Source organism: Sprattus sprattus (assembly GCF_963457725.1).
Source record: "Sprattus sprattus genome assembly, chromosome: 12".
NCBI classification, from domain to species: Eukaryota; Metazoa; Chordata; class Actinopteri; order Clupeiformes; family Clupeidae; genus Sprattus; species Sprattus sprattus.
The window spans coordinates 25,256,287-25,281,286 of NC_137910.1; the positions used below are offsets into that span (position 1 = coordinate 25,256,287).

Sequence of the window (25,000 nt, forward strand, 5' to 3'; positions counted from 1 at the left end):
TTTCTAAAGGTGTTTACACGATCCATTTCCAGTCATCAAACTGTATGTGCTCAAAGAGCCAAGGGCAAGTGGTCACTAGTCACTCGCTGAGTTTGAGGCTCTGGCCCACAATGATGTATTTTACTTTAGTTTTTTTTCTGTAGAAAACAGCTATCCATGTATTTGAGGACTCGTGATGCGTAGTGGAGAACAGTGGTCATGTCTGAGTTTCTGCTACTTCGCTCTCACTTATCCTTTCAGTTCTTTTGTGCTGTTTTCTGGATAATTACATTTTGATGGCCATTCTATTCCTCAGTGGCCAAGCTCAGCCCAGCTCTTCTTGGAAAGGGGGCTTTTCCCCATCACTGCATTAACTGGAAGCTGCCTGGCCTGCAATTTTCTTTTATTTGGTGAGTAAGATTCAGAATACCCCCCTGCCAAGATCCTTACCCATTTGGACTGCACTTATGCCTGTGTTTGGTTTTCTCTCCTCTTTTTTTCACGAAAAAAAAGGGATGAACGATAAACAAAATAGCCTCTTTATTTTCCTCTCTCAGTGATTTGTATACACTGGGAAGAATGTGTTTGTTTCTTACACTGCCCTCAAGGCTCGTTGCCATCTGAATCAAGCTTAAGTGGCTGTTTTCTGCAGTGAATGCTTCTGTCCACCATATTTCTCTGGGAACATATGGTCAGTGGTGTACCACTTGGGTGGATAGTCTAAGGTGAATTTTAGATTGTGGGATGGCCTCCTTTTCTGAAACATTCAGCCGTGTTTCATTTTGAGGGAGCACAAGGTGAGTGACGATGACATTATGCACTGGTTGAGGCACTTAGCATTAGCATAACGTCAGGCATGGTTTCCCCCAGAGGCCCCTGCAGGTCAGGGAAGGGAATCCATAATTGGCTCTGAACCAGACATGGAGTACGCCTGGATGCATCTGCAATGAGCCCTTCTTCCTCTACAACACCCTCCCACTCCTCCTTTATCCCCATGGCTCCCTGCAGACCAACCCCCTACCAGCAGAGACCCAGGAGTGTCATGGGGGTGATGCGGGACCCTTAAAGTGGTTGCACGTGGCATATGTGGGGCTCGCCGACTGAGCCATATCCTCTGTCCCCTCTGCTCTTCAATCGCATGCTCTTAATCTCCTCAACAGTAAGAAAACCTTTGCTGCAATATACATTATGGATGTGCTGACAGTGGCCCCTAAATATGGCTCTGGGGTCAGGGTCACAGGAAGAGTCCCGTTATCTCTTCAGGAGGTACGGTTTCTCTGCTCACCCTGTCTGGACCAGCGCTTTGGAGATCTTTGTGCACTCCTGTCATCCCTCTTCCCCCCGCAGGCCTCTGCTGCTCCCCGGCCTGTAATTAAATCACATGGACTCAACAGTAATGCTTGTAGCAGGTCTTCCGACAGCGGGACCCAAATGCACAAACGTGTGCTCCCAGAAAAGCTCTCGGAGACGCGTAGCAACAGCTGCCAGCAGAGCACAGGAAATGAAGGATTCTGCGTCTCAGTGGGGCACGAGCTAACTTCTTTTCTCCCCACTCTCATTCTCTCTCTCTCTCTCTCTCTCTCTCTCATTCTCACTCTCTTTTTTCCTCGGCTGCTCTCGCCAGGAAGAAGTGGAGTGAATCTTAGTAAGATTCTCATTCTGCATGCCACAGTGTACTCTAGCAACGAGCCATCAAAGCCCACTCCTCTTCAGAATGAGCCAAGAGCTCGGTCTTCCATCTGTTGTGAAAAAAAATGGGTTATGATCGCAAATGGAGAAAGGCGCCATCATTGGCTATTCGAGGAGATAAACATTTGGACAATTAAACAGAGCTGTGGACTGATTGTATTTCTCTCATTGTTGATGCTTTGTTCATCTTACTGTGTTTCACCCCCTTGCATCAACCCTCTCCATCCCCTCCCCTCCCCTCTCCACTCGTCACGCACAGACTTCCGTTGCGCTCTGATTACTCCTGGGTAACTGGGAGGTCAATGCTCAATGACCAAAATCCCCTAGCCAGCTTTGTTGCTCATCTCATCACTTCCATCATCTTGTTTATCCCACCATGTGTCAGTAGGGAGATCTCTCTCTGAGTGGCTCTAAGTCCACTCTGTCTGCTGAACTCATTAGTGCTTTGGTCCAGCAATAAACTGCTGAGGTGTGCTGGTTTATATGATCCCAGCCCACTCCTTTTTTTTCCCAATCTTTTCTTGGATCTCATCTCTGGAAAAGAAGACCCTCTCGTTGTTTGAGCCGCAAAAAAAAGTTTAAAGCTCATGTTTCTGTCAGCTCTGTTTTATCTCATGTGACCCAGTGTTCGAAGTTTGTTTCGACTTTGCTGACTTTTTCTTTTTTCCCCTCACGCATTTGGTTTGAATTCAACACACATTATCATCTGTTTCACTCTGTAAATGAAGCCACACTCAATTGGAGATATAAACCCTGAATACTATGGCCTCATTTCAAATAGAAAGGAAGGGTCGGTTGTGATTTGCCTTAACACAGCGGGACTGTTGGACGGATGCCCGAAACTGTCCAAAGACAATGAGCGCACAGTTTAAAAATAAGAGCGGAAAAAACCCTCAGCGATTCCGATTCAAACTCGGAGCACGAGTAAATCACGCAGTTTTATTTAATGTAATCTCATAATGGTAGCAGCGTATCTTACCAGTGGCTGAATGAACAACTTCCTGAAAGCCGCCGCCCGCCGCTGCTGGCTGAATTCCCCTTTGGGGTGGAAGATAAATTAATGAACCCTTCCTTCTGTCCCCAGCAGTCAGGAGGGAAGGTGGGGGTAGTGATGGTCACATATGCGCTGTGTTGAGATGAGGCTTCTTTTTCCTACCTTTTGCCTGCTCTCCCTGCCCCACTCTTAAGCCTCTTGTGGTCTCCACCACCCTCTTTCCATATCTCTGTCCTCCTTTCTCGCTCTCTCTCTCTCTTTCCACCCTGCACTTTTTATACACCTTTGTTCTCTCATCTCTTTTCTGCTCTGTATTTCTCTTTCACTGTCCCAAGTAGATTCATTCTTTCTTTCTCTCGCTCTCTCTCTCTCTTTCTATCTGTCTTCCTTTTTTCACTCCTCTCCCTCTCTGTCACTCTGCTTGCCACTCATCATTCCTCTCCAGAAACTTCCATAGCTTTCTTATTCTCCTGCTGTGTGGAGACAGGATGAATGAAAGCAAGCTGTCAGCAGGTCGTGCGCCCGTGACCAGGTGCTTGGAGACAGAGCGCTGGCTGTACGCTCATGTTATGGGCAGGAGTGATTACACAGGCAGACAGAAAAGCTTACACACTTAACTTAACACACACACACACACACACACACACACACCACACACACACACACACACACACACACCACACACACACACACACACACACACACACACACACACACACACCACACACACACACACACACACACACTCACACATGTTGACTGATGGTCTTTGGAGAAAGGAGTTTAGACTCACAGCAGGCATTCTTTCTTGATTGTCTTTTCTTCTCCTGTTTTTGGCACTCTTCAATACACAGACACAGCTGACCTCAGAGTCTAAAACTTGACAGTGAAGTTATGAGAAATACCTGTTTTACTTACTCCAGTGTGAGGCTGCAACAGTAAATTGCAGTCAGCAAGGTGTTCAACACAAGGCAACACTGTGTCTCTTTTTTTTGTCTGTAAATTGCCTCAACAAGGCAGTCCTTGTGTGCCTTCATTTCTGGAACCCTTTTTCTGATGGCATCTTGGATCAGAGCCTGCTGAAAAACAGCCTGGAAGCAGTGCCATGGGGGCCGCTTCCCAGATGTGTAATTTGGTAATAGACTCGTCTGGGTGGCCTATTAAACCACGCACCCACCCTGAGGTAAGCTCTGTGCATTTGTGTGGATGTGTGGGCCCGTTTGTGTGTGTGTGTGTGTGTTTGAGAGCGAGAGAGAGCAAGAGAAAGAGAGAGAGAGCGAGAGAGAGAGCGAGAGAGAGAGCGAGAGAGAGAGAGAGAGAGAGAGAGAGAGTGTGTGTGTGTGTGTGTTTGAGAGAAGGAGAGAGAGAGAAAGAGAGAGAGAGTGTGTTTGAGAGAGAGAAAGAGAGTGTGCGTGCGTGCCTGTGATATGACACGCCTGCTTATTATGTGATTTACGTTGAGATCCGTGTCTCCTCGCCCTCTGCCCACCCTGCCATACTGTTATCATTACAATTCACCACGGGAATCATGTGTGACAATGCCTAGCTAATTAGCAGTGACAGGAGGGTGATTCTGCAGTAGGTACCTTTGTAGTTGTAGTCTTTGTACTCAGTAAGGGGATTGTGTGGGGGTGGGGGTTGTCTGTGTACATAAATGCTCATTCATACTAATCATTTCGGTGTGCGTATATGGAAAAGCATTTTGCTACGCTTTGTTCTACCCTTACCAGCTTTGATCCTGATGGATCCGAATTTGTTGTAAAGACCCACCTGGCTAGTTTAGGAAAAAAGTAATGAATTACATGCAGTGGGTAATAATATGCCTCGTAGGCACATTATCAAGTAAACCCTTTTGTGTGTTTTACACATGGAAATTTCAATGTTGACTGAGAAGTGATTGACTTTGAGGCTTATAAGTAGTTCTGTGTTTCATTATTTTAGTAAAAAGGCTTGGCACAGAATTCAGAAAAAAATACTGTTTGATCGTCGTTTTTGAGGAGGTGCTTTGTCTCGCTAGATGCTGAATTCATTTCAATTCCCAGCAGCGCAATATCAAAAGATTTCTAACCGGATGTCTGACTGCAGTTTGGCTTTTTGAAATTCCAACATCATAACATAATGAGAACACCCACTGCGACCATTCCATTCTACAAGAACGTGCATCAGTTATGCCGTCGTTGGAGACGCTACTGGACCACTCTCCTGATGCAGGAAAACATTTCTCTATATTTCACACGAGCACCCAGTTTTAAATGCATGCGATGTGAAGAACTCTGCGGCCCTCTAGAATTTTAAACCTGTGAAAGTTTGCTCTCCTGCTCTTTCCTTTTCCTCTTTTTTTTTCTTTCTTTCTTTCAATTTGTCATCCTAACAATGTGGTCCATGAGGACCTATTGAGAGCGGATGGAGCGAGGGGGAGGTGGTTGCCATGTCAACGTTGCCTAGTGATAAGGCAGGGTTTTCAGGGGCCGAGTGCTCTTGCCGCTTGGCGACAAAGCCCTGACGAGGTGTGGGAGCAAATTGGTGATGATCTCAGCAGTGGTGTATTGTAATGAGTTGCTACCAGCACTTTTCATTCCACGGCGCACAATGGGAGAGTCCAAGCCCTCCATGTAGTGGTTATTTATGGAACAGAGGGGCTGTTGAATTTGACAGGGAGGTGTGCATAGTAATGGTTAACTAAAGACAAGCGCTCTGGGATACAGGATTGGACAACAAGCTTTGGCATTTTAGCTGCTCTTATTGCAGGCGTTTTATAATAGGAACGAAAAGTCCACATTAAAGACTAAATCTGGATGTAGGTGGTGCATCATTATAAGAAGCCTAACGTCTGGTTCTCATCAGACCGGCCCTTAGAAGAGTGATAGTCTCTTAGTGGTTGGACGTGCTCTTCGGGCCAAAGGCTGACAGGGCAAGTTAACATTAAATGGCTGGTGTCTGTGAAACACTGACTTCCACAGTGTCTTCCACAAAACCTCAGGGAAAAAAACCTAGGTTTCAAATCTGAACGTAATCTTGGACTGATCTCTGATTGGATCAGGAGACCGCGGTCCAGTAGTCTCGCTGTAGTTTCTGAAAATCTGGTTAGGTCAAACTGCTACTCGTCACCTACATTTAATTCGACCATGTACGTACTTCCGCTGTATGTAGGGCGTACCTTTCTATCATTTCAACGGAGAAAGATAAAAGGCTGCACTGTGGAATGTCCTCCCCAGACAATCCATTACGTTGTGCGCTCCATACTCATGTTACCACTGAGAGTCATTGTGGAAGGCATTTGAAACCAGTTAGACTCTGAAAATGGAATGTTGCACTAGAAATGACACAGTAGTTGCTCCCTGCATTTCCTCTCATCTGGAGTCTGTCTCCTGGTCCACAGTCAGCCAAGAGAGTTCCTCTAGTCTACGTGGTGATGTTTGATTGCTTAGTCATTGCAACCTTTGTGTCCATGGCCTTAGCTCCAGCTTCTAATTAAAAAAGTAGTTTAAGTGACCTCTAGATGGGTTATTGATTTTTGTTTGGTGTTTGTAATTGCCATTGCCTTAAAAGAAGCTGGCCCCTGAACAGTAGGCTTTAGTGATATAATTTCATTTATCTATTCAGCAACATTTAATTTTGTGCCTTAAATGGCTTAACTGCACAAACATGAGTGAAGTTCAAGTCTTGGGGGCTGGGTCATCTGACTTGCCCATGCCTTTGTGCAACCTCACAGGTCTCCGCTTGTTTGCCTAATCTGTACTTGTCTGTCTAGTCTGCGGTGGCGCGCATGTTTTCTTTTGTGGCCTCTGAGATTTCAACCATCACATTATCACCTCATCTCCCCCGACGTCTCGTCCCATGTTATACTTACACTGGATCATGTAACAGCAGCAGACTTTATGTGACCTCATGTGTTTTCTCTCGATTACGCCACATAAAAACGGCTACATGCCTATAATCGGCTTTATTGCGCCTGCCATTTAGTTTTTTTGGCCTCTCTAAAAAGCAAAAGGAAAACATTTTTGCCCCGTCTGATGTTAGCCGTGTGTCTGGTTCCCTCTCGGGGGTGTGGACGTCTCCTCTCGAGTTTTTCCAGCTGCAGGCTCTCAGAGAGTGTCCCTCGTGTGTGTGTGTGTGTGTGTGTGTGTGTGTGTGTGTGTGTGTGTGTGTGTGTGTGTGTGTGTGTGTGTGTGTGTGTGTGTGTGTGTGCATACAGGCCCTCGCCAGCTCTCTAAGCACAGTGTTCCGATCTGCTCAGTGGTCCGGGCCAGTTATGAAATATGACGCCTGGATTTGTGAAGCCCAGCCAACGGAAAGCTGGAGCCCTGCGAAACCGATCTTGGAGAAAGAAGAGCAGAATGGTGGTGTGGTTCTTTTTGTGTGTGTGTGTGTGTGTGTGTGTTGTTTTTTTCCCCGCATGGCGCCCCTTGTGCGTCTCGCTGCATTGCAGCCATCTTTCCATCAGAGCAGAGAACGCCTGGAGCTCTCTGCAGGAGACTGGCTCTGAGCGGGGAGGAAAGGGTGATTAGCCGCTGCTAACAACAGGCTATTTAAATCCAGAACACACACAGACCCACACACAGAGAGACACACACACACACACACAGAGACACACACACACACACACACACACACACACACACACACACACACACACACACACACACACAGACACACACAGACACACCCACACATGCAGTCACACACACACACACACAAACACACACACACACACACAGACACATCCACACACACACACACACACACACACACAAACACACAGACACACCCACACATGCAGTCACACACACACACACACAAACACACACACACACACACACAGACACATCCACACACACACACACACACACACACACACACACACACACACACACACACACAGACACACCCACACATGCAGTCACATACAATAGCTTCCACACACCTTGGATGGTCCCACTCTTTCTTTCACTTCAACTCTTACACTCTTACTTAATGTTTTTTCTCTCTCTCTCTCTCTCCCCTCTTTCTTTGTCTGTGTCTCTCTATCCCTCATTCTTTCTTTTTCCCTTCTTTCTGTTTCTTGCAATATATGTTTTTCAATCAATCTCTCTGCCTCTGTCTGTCTCCCACTTTTGGTCTGTCACACGGACAGGGTCCCTACTGTTTCACCAGGCACACATGTTGGGTGGAAAGGGTGTTGTACCCCTGAAGAGGCTAGTTATGAGGCTGTGCAGAGGCCCGTCTGGAGTCTCACACCCCGTCTTCTCTCCTCCAGACTGTCAGTGGTGTGAAGTGAAATAGCAATCCCTGTCAACCATGTCAACTTTCACAAATCCAGCACCTGGAAGGAGCAGTCCGTCATGAGGGAATGGCAGTTCATTACGGAGGGTAGTCATTACCCTCTCAGTCATTGCTTTTGCATAATATCTTGCTTTTTAAAGTAGTTGCATGTAGAAGGGCATAAATGCCTTAATTCTATGGCATAGATTATGACTATGCTGTATTTTAAAATTAAAGTGGACTTCCTGTGTGCGGAAAGTGAACATATTTCAAGACGAGGCATATTGTTGAAGCACAGACACAGATTGTGAAGGCTGTCAAGGGTAGAATTGTCTATAATTTGTAATGAAATGTCCTCATCCCATCTTTCCTCTCCTCTCCTCCTCTCTCTGGAATATAAATGCGCTCCTGTTCCCCCTGCTCTTCTCAGGCCCACGGTTCAGTGGAATGCTAATCTCGTTAGACAGGAATTCCAGAACAGCTCCAGGAGTTTGGCATCATGGACAAACTGCTATGGCTGGAAAACTGCTAACTGTACATAAAAAAAAAAATCCCGCTCAATTTACGACCAATTAATGGCCCAACACTTTTTTTGTTCCCTGAATTTAATCTTTTGCATGCCGTCATCTCCTGGCCCAGGTCATTGATTCTGACTCTGTTGATTAACTGTCCTAAAAGACCCACTGTTGGAATCATCCCTCCCCTCAACTTCCAGCCACTCATGTATGTGTGTCCACAAAATTTACTACAGTATCAACCTTGATTTTTTATTATCAGCATAGCAATAAAAACTAGCCTGTATTTAATCCATTAGTCACACTGCACTGTGAAAAAGAGAGCTATCCAATCCCTCCCCGCAGAGTTGTTTTTGTCTGAGGCTTTTGTCCCGCGTTGTCGTCTGGAGTAGCAATGGCTCGCTGCATCCTCTCTCCTCCAGTTATGACAGCTACTGTATAATTAAATCCTTCAGAAACACATCTCTATGGGGGAAAAAAAGTAGGCCAGACTGTTAAATGTTTCATGTTTGACGGACTGATTAAACCATATTAGCACGGACAAACCGATGTCTGAACTCCGAAACTCCAGTTGGGTTAGGTTGTCGTACTCAAATGTCTATCTAATTTGCATGGCATCCATATATTAGACCTGGACATCTTCAACTGTCTAAACATGCCAGGGCCTGTGGGTGCAGGGCCATAACCAGATAGGAGGTGGGTGGTTTTCTCCTGTAGAGAAGAAAAGCAAAGGGAAGATAACATGGGTATGGCAGATGGGTGAGGTCCTCTCTAAAAAAAAAAAATCACAGACCTTTAATGGAGACGGATGGTTGACCTGCCTACAAAGAGGGTGGATCCCTCTGAATTAAAAATACATCCTTTTTAGACTTTCTTTTATCCCTATGAGGATAGGCCTCCTCCCCCAGAAGACTGCTCATCCCTTCTTGCAGTGTTGGAGGTCAGTAGCAGAAGTGACCTTTGTCAATCACGCCTATGTAATCAGGCTCGCCCCCATACTGTTCCTATGCTGAGTTATGTCCCCGGGACTCGCGTCTGCCTTGTGTCTGCTCCCTGTCTGGTCTGCGTCTGGAGCAGGCCTGGCCTTGGTGCCCTTCCCCTTTGTGGCTCTGTCCTGCCCCAAGACGGAGGCCATTTCACAGATAACATCTGGGAGTGGGTTGTGGAGGAGACGACTTTCATCTCTTGACAACGAGAGCAGCTGGGTGACTCTCTCCTCCACTCCCTCCACCGAACTCCCTTCGCCATACAACACTCAGAACAGTGGAATAACAGGAAGTATGTGCATACAGTATAGGACAAAGCACTTTATGAGAATAGCTTGCTTTTTTTGAATGGTGATGATTAAGAGCTCTCTCTCTCTCTCTCTCTCTCACACACACACACATTCTTTCTCACTTCCTCTATGTCTCTCACTCTCGAAGACACGTATGCTCAAAGACCCACACACATGCTCTCACACAGAAACACACACACTCTGCATTCTCTCTCCCTTTGGCTGTCTGTCTCACACACACCCTCAAACATACCTCAAACATACCTCCTCTGACCTTGTGTCGCTGTTACCCCATCAGGTAGACAGAAATGTACACACACACACACACACACACACACACAGACACACAGAGACACACACACTCACACACACAGACACACACACTGCTCTATCTGAAAGACTGGCATATCTCATCTCCCTCCCTCTCTAACTCACCCATCCCTTTGTCTGTCTGTCCCCTCCATAAAGAGGCCCTAATCCCAGCTCGGATGTAGATATACACCATTAGCATAAGATTGCATTTGAGTGTGGAAGCCTCTTTGAATTTCAATGGGCAAAGTGACATTTTCAATTACCCCTCTGGGGAGAGGAGAGCAGGGCAGATAACAATCCCACGCCGACCTGCCTCTGCAGTGTCATGCTCACAGCCCCCCCAGATCAATACGGACCTGGCCCCGGTGTTTAGCGGATCCCTTTCTTCTTTGAGAGACACCTGGTCGTCTGGATGTGCACAGGTTTGTGGTGGAGCGGTTAATTATTCAGTGCTGTCTAGATGGACATTTTGAGGTTGTGGGCTTTCGCATAAGAATCAGCTGATGTAGCTTTAAAAGAACAAGTCTTTTGATTTCAAACAGTCCTGCAAACCATATGCTCTCTCTCACAATTGGAATGTATTATCAGAGCCTTTACACTTTTTTTCGCACACCAGTAAAGATCCAGTCTTTCTGCTAGGTTTGTGTTTGAGTGTGCGTTTGCTCGTGTGTGTGTGTGTGTGTGTGTGTGTGTGTGTGTGTGTGTGTGTGTGTGTGTGTGTGTGTCTGTGCCTGTGTGCCTGTGTGTGCGTGACCGTGAATGTTTGTAGGATTTAGGTCACCGTGCCCTGAGTGTTTGAACAGTGCTGTAGACTTGGCAGCCATCCCCCAGACGTAAAATACTCCATCTTCCTCTCCACTCCAGTTCCTCTGCCGGCCTCCTCCTCACCTATTCCCATTAGTGTTTCGCCATGCAGCTACATGTCTCTGTGAGTGAGAAACTGAATGCTAATGCAGTGAAAGAGGCACAACCCTGTCCCCGGAAATGAGTCAATCACTGAAATGAGATTTAAGTGGTTTCCTGCAAGCATTTGTTGAATTGCTTCAGAAGTGCTTAGAGTCACTATGAGCAGGTCTGTCTCCTGGTGGAAAGTGCTGAGGGCTGTTGTCATATTAAAATAACAGTAACGTCACTGCAGGCCCCGAGGTCCGTGTCCTAAAATAGCACCATCAGGGCCCCTTCGGAATACACATCCACATGAAACACCACAACCACAATCCCATTTAGTTTAAATACAGAATAGTATTGATCTTTTTCCTCTGGGTGTGTGTGTGTCTGTGTGAGAGAGTATGTATGTGTGTGTTTGTGCACTCCCCTAATTGCCCCCCCAATTGTAGCCCACTTTTGCCGTTGCGTGTAGGAAACAAATCCAAAAACAATGCAAGTCGAAAAAATCTCCATGCCTTTCGGGAACCCATCTTGGAGGGCCTCTCTAGGTTTGGCCTGCCAGACTCCCCTCACACATCAAATATAGCAAAACAGCAATTCAGCAACCAGCCGTGGACAGAGTTCAAATAGAAGGCTGTGAAGTAGAGACGAAATCTAGGGTCTCTTTTCAGAGTAATGTTTTAGTGTGGTGCAGGGCCCATGTGTGCGTGATTTAGTTGGTATGCTGTAGACATACATGGGCAATGTGCTGTACTGTAAGGCCCGTGGGGGGGGTTCAAGGCAAATAGCGTAGCGTTTGCTGTAACCTGTCACCTCTCTGGAATGTCTGATAAGGGTTGACGCAGTAGCCTCTGAACAGGACCTCTGTTATTCCTGTACTCTCCACCCCCCACCCAACCCCCCCTGTCCTCTTTTTCATATATCTGTGGGTATGTGTGTGACCGAGAAAGAAATGGAAAGGAGAGAATGAATGTCCTGTGTCCTAATGGCCTTACCTGTGTTCATAAAGCCACCTGTTGAAACTCAAAGGCCATGTTGAGAGACTGAGGTACTAAGCTGGGCTCTTCCTACAAAGCCTTAAGGAAGGTTTGATTTAATGCTCTTGAAAGATCGCAGTGGTTGTTAACCCTGCAGACTTGAAAGTACAACACAACCCCCCCCCCCACACACACACACACACACACACATAGGCATACACACACACACACAGGCCTACAGTGAGTCAGGGTCGTTTCTGTGTACTCTGTATTTGAGTTTCCTCTTCACCTCATTCGGCCTTCATGAGGGACCCCTCTGGTTTTAAAGCACACTGGGACCTCCAGTCAAATCACAGTACCATATCAGAGATGAAGTGCTGACAGGAGTCCCTCTGACAGCATGTTGTCATACCCCCCTTGCCCGGTGCATGTCAGTTTAACGATGCATTATGGATGGCCTGGTCAGCCTTACCCAGGAGAGAAACTGAACTGGGTTTGAAAAAGCCCGTCCATAGCACACGGCCTGGATTTGACATTATATCTGATGGGCCTCTGGGGGACAAAACATCTCTGGGCTTTTAGCTCTTTGTCAGTCCTCAGCAGAGCTTCACAGCTTCACTTAATACATTTCAAATTAACACTACGGTCTCTGTTTAGACACAAGTTCTCGCCCCAGAGCCTTTGAAACTCATGTGCAGTTCCGTCTCAAATTTCCCGAATACTAACCTATTAACTCTGCTTAACTACTGCCTCTTGTGATTGAAATGGATGGAATTATAGTTTTCTTTTTTTCCCCATTTCTCTTTCAGTTCTCTGCATCCAGGCCGACGCAATCTTCTTCTCCAAGGAGCCCAAATCTCAGGATGCGTTGCACGGGCGCAGCGCCATGCTGCGATGTGAGGTCAGCGGCGTGGCTGACGTGCGCTACAGCTGGCTGCACAACGGCGAGCACGTGCTCGACTCGGAGCGGCGCTTTCAGGAAGGCAACAACCTCAAGTTTACCGCCGTGGACCGCCACTTGGACGCAGGGGTCTTCCAATGTGTGGCCACAGACGCCGTGTTAGGGGAGGAAGCTCGCTCCAACAACGCCTCGTTCAACATAAAATGTGAGTGTGGGAGAAAAAAAGAGGGAGTTTAGCATGTGTGATGGCTTTTATTTTTTTCCCTGAAGATCTTTTATGTGTGTGCTTCTGCTTTAAAGGCTCTTAGGCTAAAGTGTGTTCCCATCATGTACAGTAACTGAATATGTGCGGTAGAAACCGTGGCTTTTTCATGTTTCGTTTTTTTTTTTTTTTAATGTTGTATAACACACCTCTTCACCCACTTCCTCTGAAAAGGCTTTTGTGTTGAAATTACCATTGAGTGAAATTCGCCTTGCAGCCATGTAATTATTTGCGTCTAGTTTATCAGTGTCCCTCCATTACGTCTCATTTGAACACAGTTTCTCACTCCCCATGCTTTTGTCCCTTGGTTTTCTTCTAAAGATCCAAGTGCTGGGAGACTTCCCTCTGCTCTCCCCTGAGTAATCAAAACCAGCACGGTCCTCTTGTATTCCTCCAAATGGCAGATCTGGAATTTCTCAGTTGCGTTCCGTTCCGGCCCCTGGCCCTGAAACGTCGGCCTCGTTCGTTCAGTACATCTCCCGGCAAGTTTTCTCTTGTCACAGACACGTGTGAAGAACAGGTGTCCAGGTTGTTATGTCTGATCCTGAGTGGAACCTGACGAGTACCCCAGCAGACCCTTTGAAGGGGGAAGATTTTGTCGCGACACACCCAAAGCACACTGTCTCCACACCAGGGGCCCTAATTTCATTGATGCACATTTTCTAAAGCTGTCGCTAAGATATTGTTTTGGTGACCTACCAGTGTTTGCGCTTAGGATTTTGATCATGGTATTAAATGAGCAAAATGACTTTGCCAAATTATTAAGTTAGCTTTAGTTCATGGCCAGCGAATTTTGCTCTTTGCCAGTTGCCCATAAATGAAATCAGGGCCCAAGGTCTGGTGCCTGGGTAAAGTCTTAAGGCACCGAGGGAAGGATGTCCCAGCCATCGCCCCCCTTAAAGGCTCAGTCCTCTCTATTAGAAGCTGTACTGGGACTCCCTCACCACAGAGGGCCTTCCTGCCGAAGCTTCAGAGAGGAACCGAGGCCGGCTGCACAGCACAGGCCATCTCTTGCAGTGCATAAATCCCATAGCAGTCCCTGTGATCTCTCAGGGCTCCTCTCCCCTGCCAAGCCACTCATTAATAAAGGGCTGATGTGTTATTCTGAAGTGGCATGTTATTTTTGGAGACCTCTATGTGACCAGTCAGACTTTTTGATGTCTTGTAATTAAAATGTGATTTATGGTTGCAACAAAAAGAAAAAAGTTTGCCATGCACACATAGATGAGAACGAGTGGAGCATGGTACATTTAATAGTTCAAATGAAACATTAGATCCCAAACACTGATGTACTCATCATCTACCAACAAATGTATTTGGGGCTGTCAAAGCCAGCCGTAGGTCTTATTTGACTTTCTTTTTTTTTCGTTTGATTTTGTTTTACAAAATTGAGGGAGAAAAGAAAAGGAACATTAGGATACTGACCTACATAGATGTTTGAGATTATTATTTCAGTCTAGTATCAATTACAGTGACATGTGGAACGTTGAGAAGACAGCTTGACATTTGTGATACAGATGAACACATGTAGTGCAATTATCTATGTCTCCAAACCTCCTGATGTTCGTGGATGTAGCCAGGGCACTTGAGAATGAACATGCCTCACCAGAGTCCTGTGAGTAGTTGCACTTTCACTAACCTCGTTCTCTCTGCCTCTTCTTCAATGTTGGTGGGCTCAGGGAGACCCCTATGTCTTGACAGGCGAGATGCCGTACTCAGACTAATGGTTCCAGTGGTGAAATGGTTCTGACTGCCCTGTAGAACCTGATAATGTAATAATTTCCTGATAATGTAATAACTCCCGATAATGTAATACAAATTCCTTCATAAGTCCCTAAAACATGTAATAAAACCTGATAATGTAATAATACCCCGATAATGTAATAAAGTGCATTTCCCAATAATTTTGCAGAACCTGATAATGTAATAATTACCTGATATTGTAATAACTTTGGTTGGTGCTGTAGCATCGGGTCTCCAGTTTCAGAGGTCCAAACAGTGAAGCTGTCCAGAGACCTGCTGCTTCACTATTAGCAGATACAGTATATATTTTATATGATTGCGAATGCACAATTTTTACAATGGTGAAAGGATATTCAGTGGTAGTCAACTAATAGAGAAATAATGAGAACATTTTGGTATGTTATAGACTGGCAGCTAATGGGCACATAGAACATTGAGTTTCTAAGTCCTCATTGATCATCAATAGCTGACATTTCGCTATTTGATTTATATAAAATTCTCTTTTGATTTTGTGTGGCAATGTCCCTTAAAAATTACACTGTACCAGGCCAATCAAATCGTCTTTTGTCATTCGTCAGTCACTCGGATTGGTTGTAGCGCCATTCCTATTGCGTGGCATTGCGTGCAGAGGCAATTTAACAGACAACCGTTAATCCCGCCCACACTGAAAATCGTGTTGTGCCAGACCCTTGTACAGCTTCTTGCTGTACTGGTTTGGCTTGCGAGGATAAAGGCCTATACCATTGGGATCAAAATATGAGCAAAACAATAGTGGGTGGTTGTCTACACAGCATCACTACTTGGTCTGAATAACTGGTGTCCCAACATTTCAGCACTGACCAAAGTTTTTACAATATCAGGAATTTATTACATTATCAGGTTCTGCAAAATTGAGGCTAACCTGATAATGTAATAACTTCCAATTAATGTAACAATTATTGGGAAATGCACTTTATTACATTATTGGGATATTATTACATTATCAGGTTTTATTACATCTTTTAGGGACTTATGAGGGATTTTTTATTACATTATCAGGGTTATTACGTTATCAGGAAATTATTACATTATCAGGTTCTACATGCCCCCATGTGAGCACAGAGGCTATGGATACTATTCATCCAGAAACCTCTTTTTCTATTCCCATGGTACTTTTCCACTTTCCGCTCTTCAGCTCTGTCCCACATGTTCCCCCTCCAGCCACCAAATCCCTGTTGTTCCTTCCCCCAGGAATGGATCTGTCCCTGATTTAAGGCAAAGCCCCAGTGTACAAGTGTCACGTCAAAGCCAGACCTGGTCTGGAGTTGCATGCAGTCTGGGGAGCCATCAGGAGTCCGTGGACAGTGCTGATTTAAAGTCAAATGTGTCTTTTGTGTTTAAGATTACCTGAGTGTGTGCTGCCTACAGAGCAGAGTGTTTTTGTTGATGTTACAACTTCAGTTAGACCATTTTGAATGTGATGGCTGTCTTTGCGCGCCGTGATTTAAGATGAGTGAATAGATAGTGGCAGACTTCAGATCAGCACTATACAGGATTGGACACAAGGATTGGGGGCTTGGTGATGGAGTGAGGCATTGGGAACACATCTGCCACGTGTGCATGTGCGATGTATATTAAATCATATTTGTGTCGGGTTTGATGTGGTCAGTTAATGATAATTTGCTCTGTCAGTCAGGCATTAGTGATGGTGCTTTGGCTCTCCTGTAAAGACCGTCCCTCTTGGCCTGTCCGCCTCCATACCCGCCTCCTGAGCCATTTTCTCCACTCTGCTTACTCCTCATCCCACAGGCTTCAATTAAGTCACGCTAGCGTGCACATCCACGCATGCTAATTAGTGGTCTGGTGCACGCACAGGCACCGCGACCGCGCCCGCGCCTGCACTCACAGAGGCTTTTGCGTGGAGCTTAATGCCCGCTGTCCAGAGTTTATATCTGGAGGGTAATAAACGGAACTCACAGCTCCAGAGGCTTTGAAGTGCAACTGTATATCCTCGAAATTAAATGTTTACAGCTTTTCTCAGTCGCTTTGGTACGTTTTAAGTGTTTTCCTTTTATTCTAAAATTTAATTTTAGTGTCTGTCTCTTTTGAATGACAATGACGGTTCATAATCACTTTTCGCCAACTAATTAAATAATATTTTGTAAAGATTTAATGTTGTCCATGTCAAAAATGTCCAAGTTGTTGTATACTGGACAGTACTGTCAATTACGGCATGCTGAGAAACAAGGGGCAAATCTTCTTGCATGCCAAGAACATTCTTTGTGAACCAGGTCATTTTACTGTATATAGTCACGACTGATGATCATGGACTTTCCACCTTCACAGGAAAGAACCTCTGAGGAAAAGAACGGATGGATGCAACATTTCTTGAGGCCATTCTTTGATGGTGTTTGTGTGGCAAATGTATTGATCCAGTGTTTATGGGATGCAAATGATTAATCGACTTTAGATTAATTGTCGATTAAGAGGTTGCTCGATCAAAATGTATTAATCACAATTAATCGCTAGAGGGCGCTAGCGCGAGAGACCGGTTGAACACAAATGTTCTCTGTGTAATGCGGTATTGAAATACAATAGTTCCACTAGCTCACTCAGTTACCATTTGAACACCGTGCATGCTTCTGTCCTGCATGGCACCACCAGTTCACCTGGTCAACCTAAAAATCACAGCTACACTGTATTATACCTTCTCTCGCTTACTGCCGCGAGTTATGGCTTATAGTCTTAAAACTCAGGTTAGCTAATAGCTCGTTAGCGGGCTAGCTCATTGAGACTTCATAGAGTTAGCTACCTAGCTCGTTAGCGGGCTAGCTCACCTTGCTATGAATGTGAATATCTCTGTCTACTCCCGCGCTAACGTGTGCCCGCGAGTTTGGCTCATGAGGCCGAATCTCGATTCTTCTCCTTGCCCCTTTTGCTTAATCTTGTCTTAGTCTTAACCCTAGCACTTGCAAGTGTAAGGGCCAAGGGCTGAGATCTTTCCCCTATGAAATGAGACGCCACTAGGTTTCGGGTACGTCATGCGTGACTGTATGAGCTATGAAACTAGCGATTTAAAAAAAAGTCTAATGAAGAACATGGTTGCAAATATATATGTATACAACTGTGTAGAGCACGAAACAAGACTGTCGTCATTTTTAAATTAATTATAAGCCAAAAATACTTACATGTAGTGTATTTAGCATGATAGCTGGCAAGCTACCATATAAGCCAATGGAGTGGTGGTATACGCGCTAAATGTATCCTAAAACTACCGTTTGAAAGCTTCAGTTAAGACCTAAAATACTATACATCGTTCGAGTAGCACATTTCAGATCAAACCGAGTCATTATAAACATATAAAAAGTTGTGTAGATAGCTTTATTCATGTAAAATATTCCCCGCTTCAAGCAGCCATGTTTTTTTGAAAATTCCCGAGCTGGTTTCGCGGTGTGCTCTGGGATAGCCCTTGGAGTTAAGGTAGCCCTCCGATCATCTCAAAAACGAGGGCCATACACCCCTTAATCTTCCCCCTTAATCTTGATCAAATTGGGTATTGAGACACCACTAGCTCTCACATGAACGCGCAATTTCAAGGGTAAGGGGTAAGATAAGGGGTAAGGGGAAGTATTGAGATTGGGCCTTAATGATTAGATACCTAGCTCGTTAGCGGGCTAGCTTACCTTTGCCTGATGGCTTGTCATTAAGAATGTAAAGTTACTCTATCCCTCACTACCGTGAGCGCGAGTTAAACTTCAGAGAGTTGTGTTGGCTATTTAGCTTGTAATAGCCTAGATGCAGTTTCTTCATAATCTATAGGCTCAATAATATTCAGTTTGGCTCTATTTAATTTCTTCTATTCTTTTTTGTTTTATGTCTGTTTCAAATGCAAGAACTGAGCCAGTCCATAATTTATTTCTTTTTTTTTAATTTATGAATGGATTTTGTTATACCATAAAAAAACTTTTCTGCTTTCTTTTCCTAATGCATAATTACTTGAGGAATGTATAATAGAATATAATAGAATTATCATAATGTAATGTAATATAATAATAATAGGGCCTATTTTTAAAGGCCCTATTGAAGCACTGAAACTCAGGTGAAAAACGCCGTTTATCAATTAATCGAAAGTCGATCGATAAGATTATCAACTAATGATTAATGAATTAATCGATAATTTGCATCCCTAGTGTGTGTGTGTGTGTGTGTGTGTGTGTGTGTGTGTGTGTGTGTGTGTGTGTGTGTGTGTGTGTGTGTGTGTGTGTGTGTGTGTGTGTGTGTGTGTGTGTGTGTTGGCCAGGCAGAAAATGGCAAGTGAAGAATCAGATCAAACACACTGAAGAGGCAGACCCACATGGGGTTTCATGGGCAATTGAAGGTCCACGCGGGTGGAGCTCTGTCTGATTTTCAGTTTATTGAGGCGTAATGTGTCAAGACATTGGTACTTTAGAGAGACACACACACACACACACACACACACACACACACAAACAGTCTCTCTCTTACACATACACACAAACACTTCTACTCACATATAACAGACACACACACACTCACACACACTCCTACTCACATATAACACACACACACACACACACACACACACACACACATATTCCTACTCACATATAACACACACAGTATCAAATCATCTGTCCACCCCCTGGATGTTACTATGATGGGTATTTGCCTCGATCGCTCATGTCAGTGCAAATTTGACTTGAATATTTCTTTATTTTTTTTTAACACTCAAAGTTAAAAATACACCCTCTGTTTTGTCTCTGCTCTCACCCCATGTTCCTCAGCAGCTATATCAGTCTTTCAAATCATAGCCTAAAGCTCACTGCTGATAAGACACTGAAGGAGGGGAATACTAAGACTCGTAGCTGACTGCCAGTGTCTAGGCTAGTTATTCTGGGTGCTCTCGAGGGCTTTTATCTATCTAGTTCTTCCATCCGTACACATTTTTTTCTCATTAACTCAGGGCTCTGATTCCATTTCCCCATTAACAGAGCATTGATTTGATGTGCATAAATCCCAGTTCACCACTATCCAACTGTCTGCACAATGTGTTCTTCCCCCCCGTGTTTTTTTATCTGATGTGTTTGCTGTATTTTCTGGCCGTGCGGAGGCATCGGCTGTGGCAGCCACTGTAAGCCTGACACTGATTCGTCCTGTCAGTTCTGTTTTCCTCCACCGAGGTGACAGGAAGTAAAATGCCTGCTTGTATTTTCCTTGACAAACACACACACACACACACACACACACACACACACACACACACACACTCCCACACAAACAGACAATTCATCCTCTGAGAGCTGAGAGGCAAGGAAAAGCACCCTTCTGTTTATCCTCTCCTCCAAGGCTCATCCAACTAACCTGCCCTGCTCCCCAGCAAAGCCTCCCGACATCCCATTAAACACCTGTCTTCTTCCCACCAATAGGTGTGAACTTGCCCTGAGTCATGGGTCTCTGATGATATATATTTTTTCCTTCCTGTGTTTTTCTTTACCTTCATCTCCCGCATCCTGTCCCACGTCCTGTGTGAAACACTTTTTTCATTTCCTGCTGATGGCTGTTTTAATGGATTCTGGGATCCCCCAAAGAAGAGCTGCCATGTTGATGTGGCGCAGTGGACCACTGAGCCGTCCTTCAGTGGGGTGTCACCTGGGGCGTTAGTTCTGTTAAACTCCATCAATGGGTACATTCCTGATGCTTCACATTGAGCACACGCACACGCACACGCTCACGCGCACACGCACGCGCACGGGCACGCACGCACGCACACACACACACACACAGAATAAATGTCTTGTGTGTGTGCGAGAGAACTTTGAGTGGATACACCCAGTGATTTTCACCCTGCTCCCACTCTGATGGTTTGATTGTGTCTGCATGGCTGCACGCGTTAATGGAGGTGAGAGCTGTTTGGTCCGGAGTCCATAGCTCTCGTGCCTCGGCAGCCTGCCTGGCCTTTGCTTGTGAAGTGATTAAACAACTATGTGACCGCTCGTTACAGCCGTTGATAATCGTTACAGCAACAGCAGCAGAGTAAGTGGGCCTTGACTTAAGCATTTTGGTCCATGAATGGCCTTGAAGGGGTTGCTGATCAGTCTTATTATATCAAACGGAATGTCACCTTAGTGAAAGCTATAGGAACAATATGGTGCCTGTGGTTTGAGGAACAAGAAGGCCTGGTTTGGGGTTGGTAATTGTTTCCCTGACTTGTCATTATGGACATTTGTATGAAGCTGTGGACATTACAAAGGGATACTATGAAGGCAGACACTCAGGAACCGAATGGCTGTTTCATCACCTGCAGTCTTTTCTCCAAAGCCTCATTTTTTTTTCCAATTCTCTCCATTCTGCCCACTGACTGCCCATAAAGATCTTCATTTGGACTGAGGGCATGGCTGCTCCTAGAAGCGGAGTCCTCACTGGCTTTCAGGCCTTCCCTAGGAACCCTAAACCAATCATTTGCATCAGCTCACTTGCACACTCGTTGCTGTTACAGTACTTAAAATGCAAAAAAAAAAAAAGTCTCCAGTCTAAGATGGATCTGCAGCCTCTGGGCATGGCTTACTTTATGGACGTAGTGAGAGGCCAGGTAGGAAGGCTGTGCCAGAACTTGGAGCTCGTTTCCGTAGAGACAGTTGTGCGCTATCTCCCCTTCGGGGGGGGGGGGGGGGGGGGGGGGGCTGCTGAGGGCTTGAGCTAATGTGTAGTGACAAGCCTCACTCTAGCGCCCCCTCTGACCTTATTGTGAGGCTGCCCCCCACCATCCACACACACACACACACACACACACACACACACACACACACGCATCCATTTTCCACTCCTCCCCCCAGTGCATATCCAGGCGAGTTCATTCTTTGCATATTTCATGGACGATAAAAACATGTCAGCAGAGAGCCTCCACTCAAGTGCGTGTGTGTGTGTGTGTGTGTGTGTGTGTGTGTGTGTGTGTGTGTTGTGCAGCCCGAGGATACGATGAGGATGGAAGGGCCTGCATCGTTACTGACGTTGGGACACACACACACACACACACACACACACACACACACACACACACTCACAGACAGGCAGGCAGGCAGGCAGGCGTGCACTCAGCCAGGACCAACAAACACGCGGGCCCCAGCAATGCTAATTGAGGCGGACCAGGGCTCTCTGACGCGATTCAAGTGCTCACTTATACATCCAGTGATGCACTCAGTAAACAGAGCTTTATTATACTCATGCATGAATTTACCCTCAGATGCTGTTACATTGCCCCGTAAAAAAGCTCCTTTTCATGCCAAGGTTTATTTCCATTCAAATATAACTTCTGAGCTTATATGAAATGTTTATTTTAACAGTAAAATATGATTATCTGTAAAACCACTTTCATACTCATGTAATAGTGGGTAATTCTTTCATGTTACTATCTGATGCATTATCATGGCTCACACAAATACAGAATACAGCTTTAAATATTTATCTAATCCTGAAAAGTTGTTATTATTAGCTCAGAAGTAGAACTAAATCACAATCAGATTTAAACACTAGTGACAAAAGAATGGAAACACATGGATGGTATGGAGCAGCAGCCTTTTCCAGTGGGTACAGTAAAGTGCTGTAGGTTTATAAATGGCTTATCAAGTTCGACTCTCTGGAGAAGCTGCTTTGGGGGAGAACCCGTCCTCTGAACCCACTCATCTCTCGGTGCTCGCCAGCGTCGTCCTCCTACCGTCCTCCATCTGCACACACTCAATCTCCCAGATGTGCTTTGGCCTACTGCAGAGTCCAGCAGGCAGGCCGGATTCACCTCCATTCAGCCGTCCCCTGCTAAAGTCTCCCCTGGCCCTTCTGAAGAGCTGTCCGGCCTCTTTATGGACGAGCGGTAGGGGAAGCCAGCGTGCTCCCCAGTAAATGGTTTGGAAAGAACGTGACTGAGATCCAGAGGTCTGCTGGCCTAGAAACAAAATAGCGGACATCTTCCATGCTGTCATGGCAATGTGTCCATGGCTGATGCCTGTTTCCTTCATTAGCCTGGTCTCTGTAGGCCCTGTAACCATGACGAAGGGAGGCAGGCAGGCATAGCCTAATTTAACCTATCTTTCTCTCTCTCTCTCTTGTCTTTTATACACTGTTTTCTGCTTTCTCTCTCTCTCTCCACCCTTTCTCTCCCTTTTTCTCTCTCTCTCAGGGTTGGAAAGTGGAGGTGTGACACTGAAAGAGCCAGCCTCCGAAGCTGAGATTGAGAGCTCTCAGCCAGTCACATTACGCTGCCACATTGACGGACACCCTCGGTAAGCCAATCCCCTCAATACCTCCTCCCTCACAGTCTCTCTCCTCACCCTAAAGCTTACAACTCTTACCTTCACCCATCCCTACAGGCCCACCTGCAAGTGGTACAAAGACGGTGTCCAGCAAACGGATAAGACTCACCAGATCAACAGCAAAGAGCGCACCCTGACCCTTAGGAATGCCAGCCCAGACGACAACGGGCTGTACTACTGCTGTGCCCGCAACGCTGCAGGACAAGTCTGCAGCAACAGCAACTTCACACTGAACATCATAGGTGTGTGTGTCTGTCTGTCTGTCTGTCTGTCTGTCTGTCTGTCTGTCTGTCTGTCTGTCTGTCTGTCTGTCTGTCTGTCTGTCTGTCTGTCTGTCTGTCTGTCTGTGTGTCTGTGTCATTGCCTACACAGTTTTGGATGTAGACATGAATGGATAGCTGATTCTGTTTATTGTCACTGACTGGTATTAATCATGATTCTCAAGGCTACTGTTTCCAAGCTTGTGGAAAACGATAGCACAGCGCTAAAAGAAGTCTCATCCCGCACCAGTGCCTAAATGGCTTTCTTGAGCCTTGAATGCCCCGAACCAATGTCCTTGTGTGCTTCTATGGCCAGTCAGAGGCTCTGCTCTCATATTTCCCTCTCGCAGTGAATGTTTCCACACCTGCGCAGGTTTGTTTTGGTCACCCGATAGCCCTGTTTGAGCTCCGGCAGTCAGAGCAGAGCTCAGGGACGTTTACCTCTCAAAGCCCACAGACACAGAGCAGCTAACGTGATTAGCCAGCACTTCAGGAGCCAACACTGCACAATTACACACTGCCTCTCGTAAAATGCTTACACTCACGCAAACATTCACACGCCAGTACATGCTTGCACAGAAACACACACACACGCACTCACTCACACACACACACACACACTCACTCACTCACACACACACACACACACACACACACACACACACACACACACACACACACACACACACACACACACACACACACACACACAAAAACACACACAAGCACAAGCACCTAGATACGATCTGGGAAAACCAAATTCTTTTTCTCTGTTTGGTTTCTCATATGCGTGTGTGTGAGAGTGGGCATGTGCTGATTGAGAAAAAAAAGCCTTTTTCAAAGCAACTAAACCGGGCTTTGCACCCCCACCCCCACCTCCAACCTCCCAGAGAACACAAAGTTCAGAAGTGCGAAAGGGAACACAATCCACCGCCCAATGCCTCAATTAGCCACCTGTGCAGTTCCCTGACACGCATCAAGTTAGCACCTGGATACAGTGAGCACAGAGAGAGCCCACAGGAGAGAGAGGGGGAGCGGTGGGGTGGGGTGGGGGAGAGAAAGAGAAAAGGAAAGGCTAATTGTTCAGTGTCTGCCCCTGTGCCCTTAGCGGAGAGGTGCACTTAGCAGAGAGAAGCTGATGGATGTTGAGCTCTGGCTCTCAGCTACCTGATAAACCTGCCTGCTGCCCCTCGGCTCGCTGGGTGGTCTCCCTCCTCGCTGCTTTCCTCGCCTGAGAGGAACGCAGCCCCGCCTGGCTTAGCCTCCCCTTCAGAACGTCAAAGCACTGTCACACTGGGCGCTCACACCTGCTCAAGCGTACAGCATTGCTGATGAGCTGCCCTAAGCCTCTCAGGGCACCTCTCTGTGTGTCTGTTTGTGTGTGTGTGTTTGTCTGTGTCTGTGTGTTTGTCTGTGGCTGTCTGTGGCTGTCTCTGTGTGTGTGTGTGTGTGTGTGTGTGTGTGTGTGTGTGTGTGTGTGTGTGTGTGTGTGTGTGTGTGTGTGTGTGTGTGTGTGTGTGTGTGTGTGTGTGTGTGTGTGTGTGGTCATGGCTTTGGTCATCGTTGATCGTCATTGCTTAGGTGGTGGGCTCTCTCCTGCTGATACTTGATACTGGGTGACTGAAAGTGGTAAAAGATT

The 25,000-nt window shown here is 45.9% G+C and overlaps 1 protein-coding gene across 1 annotated transcript in view; it reads left to right on the forward strand.

Annotated features, from left to right (window-relative positions):
• Positions 1-25,000, forward strand: part of ptk7b (protein tyrosine kinase 7b) — a 74,340-nt gene that overhangs the window by 34,223 nt on the left and 15,117 nt on the right. Inside the window, exons 2-4 of the mRNA XM_080848710.1 lie at positions 12,702-12,998; positions 22,969-23,071; positions 23,159-23,343. Of these exons, the coding sequence (XP_080704836.1) occupies positions 12,702-12,998; positions 22,969-23,071; positions 23,159-23,343 (585 nt within the window). The remainder of the gene's footprint in view (positions 1-12,701; positions 12,999-22,968; positions 23,072-23,158; positions 23,344-25,000) is intronic.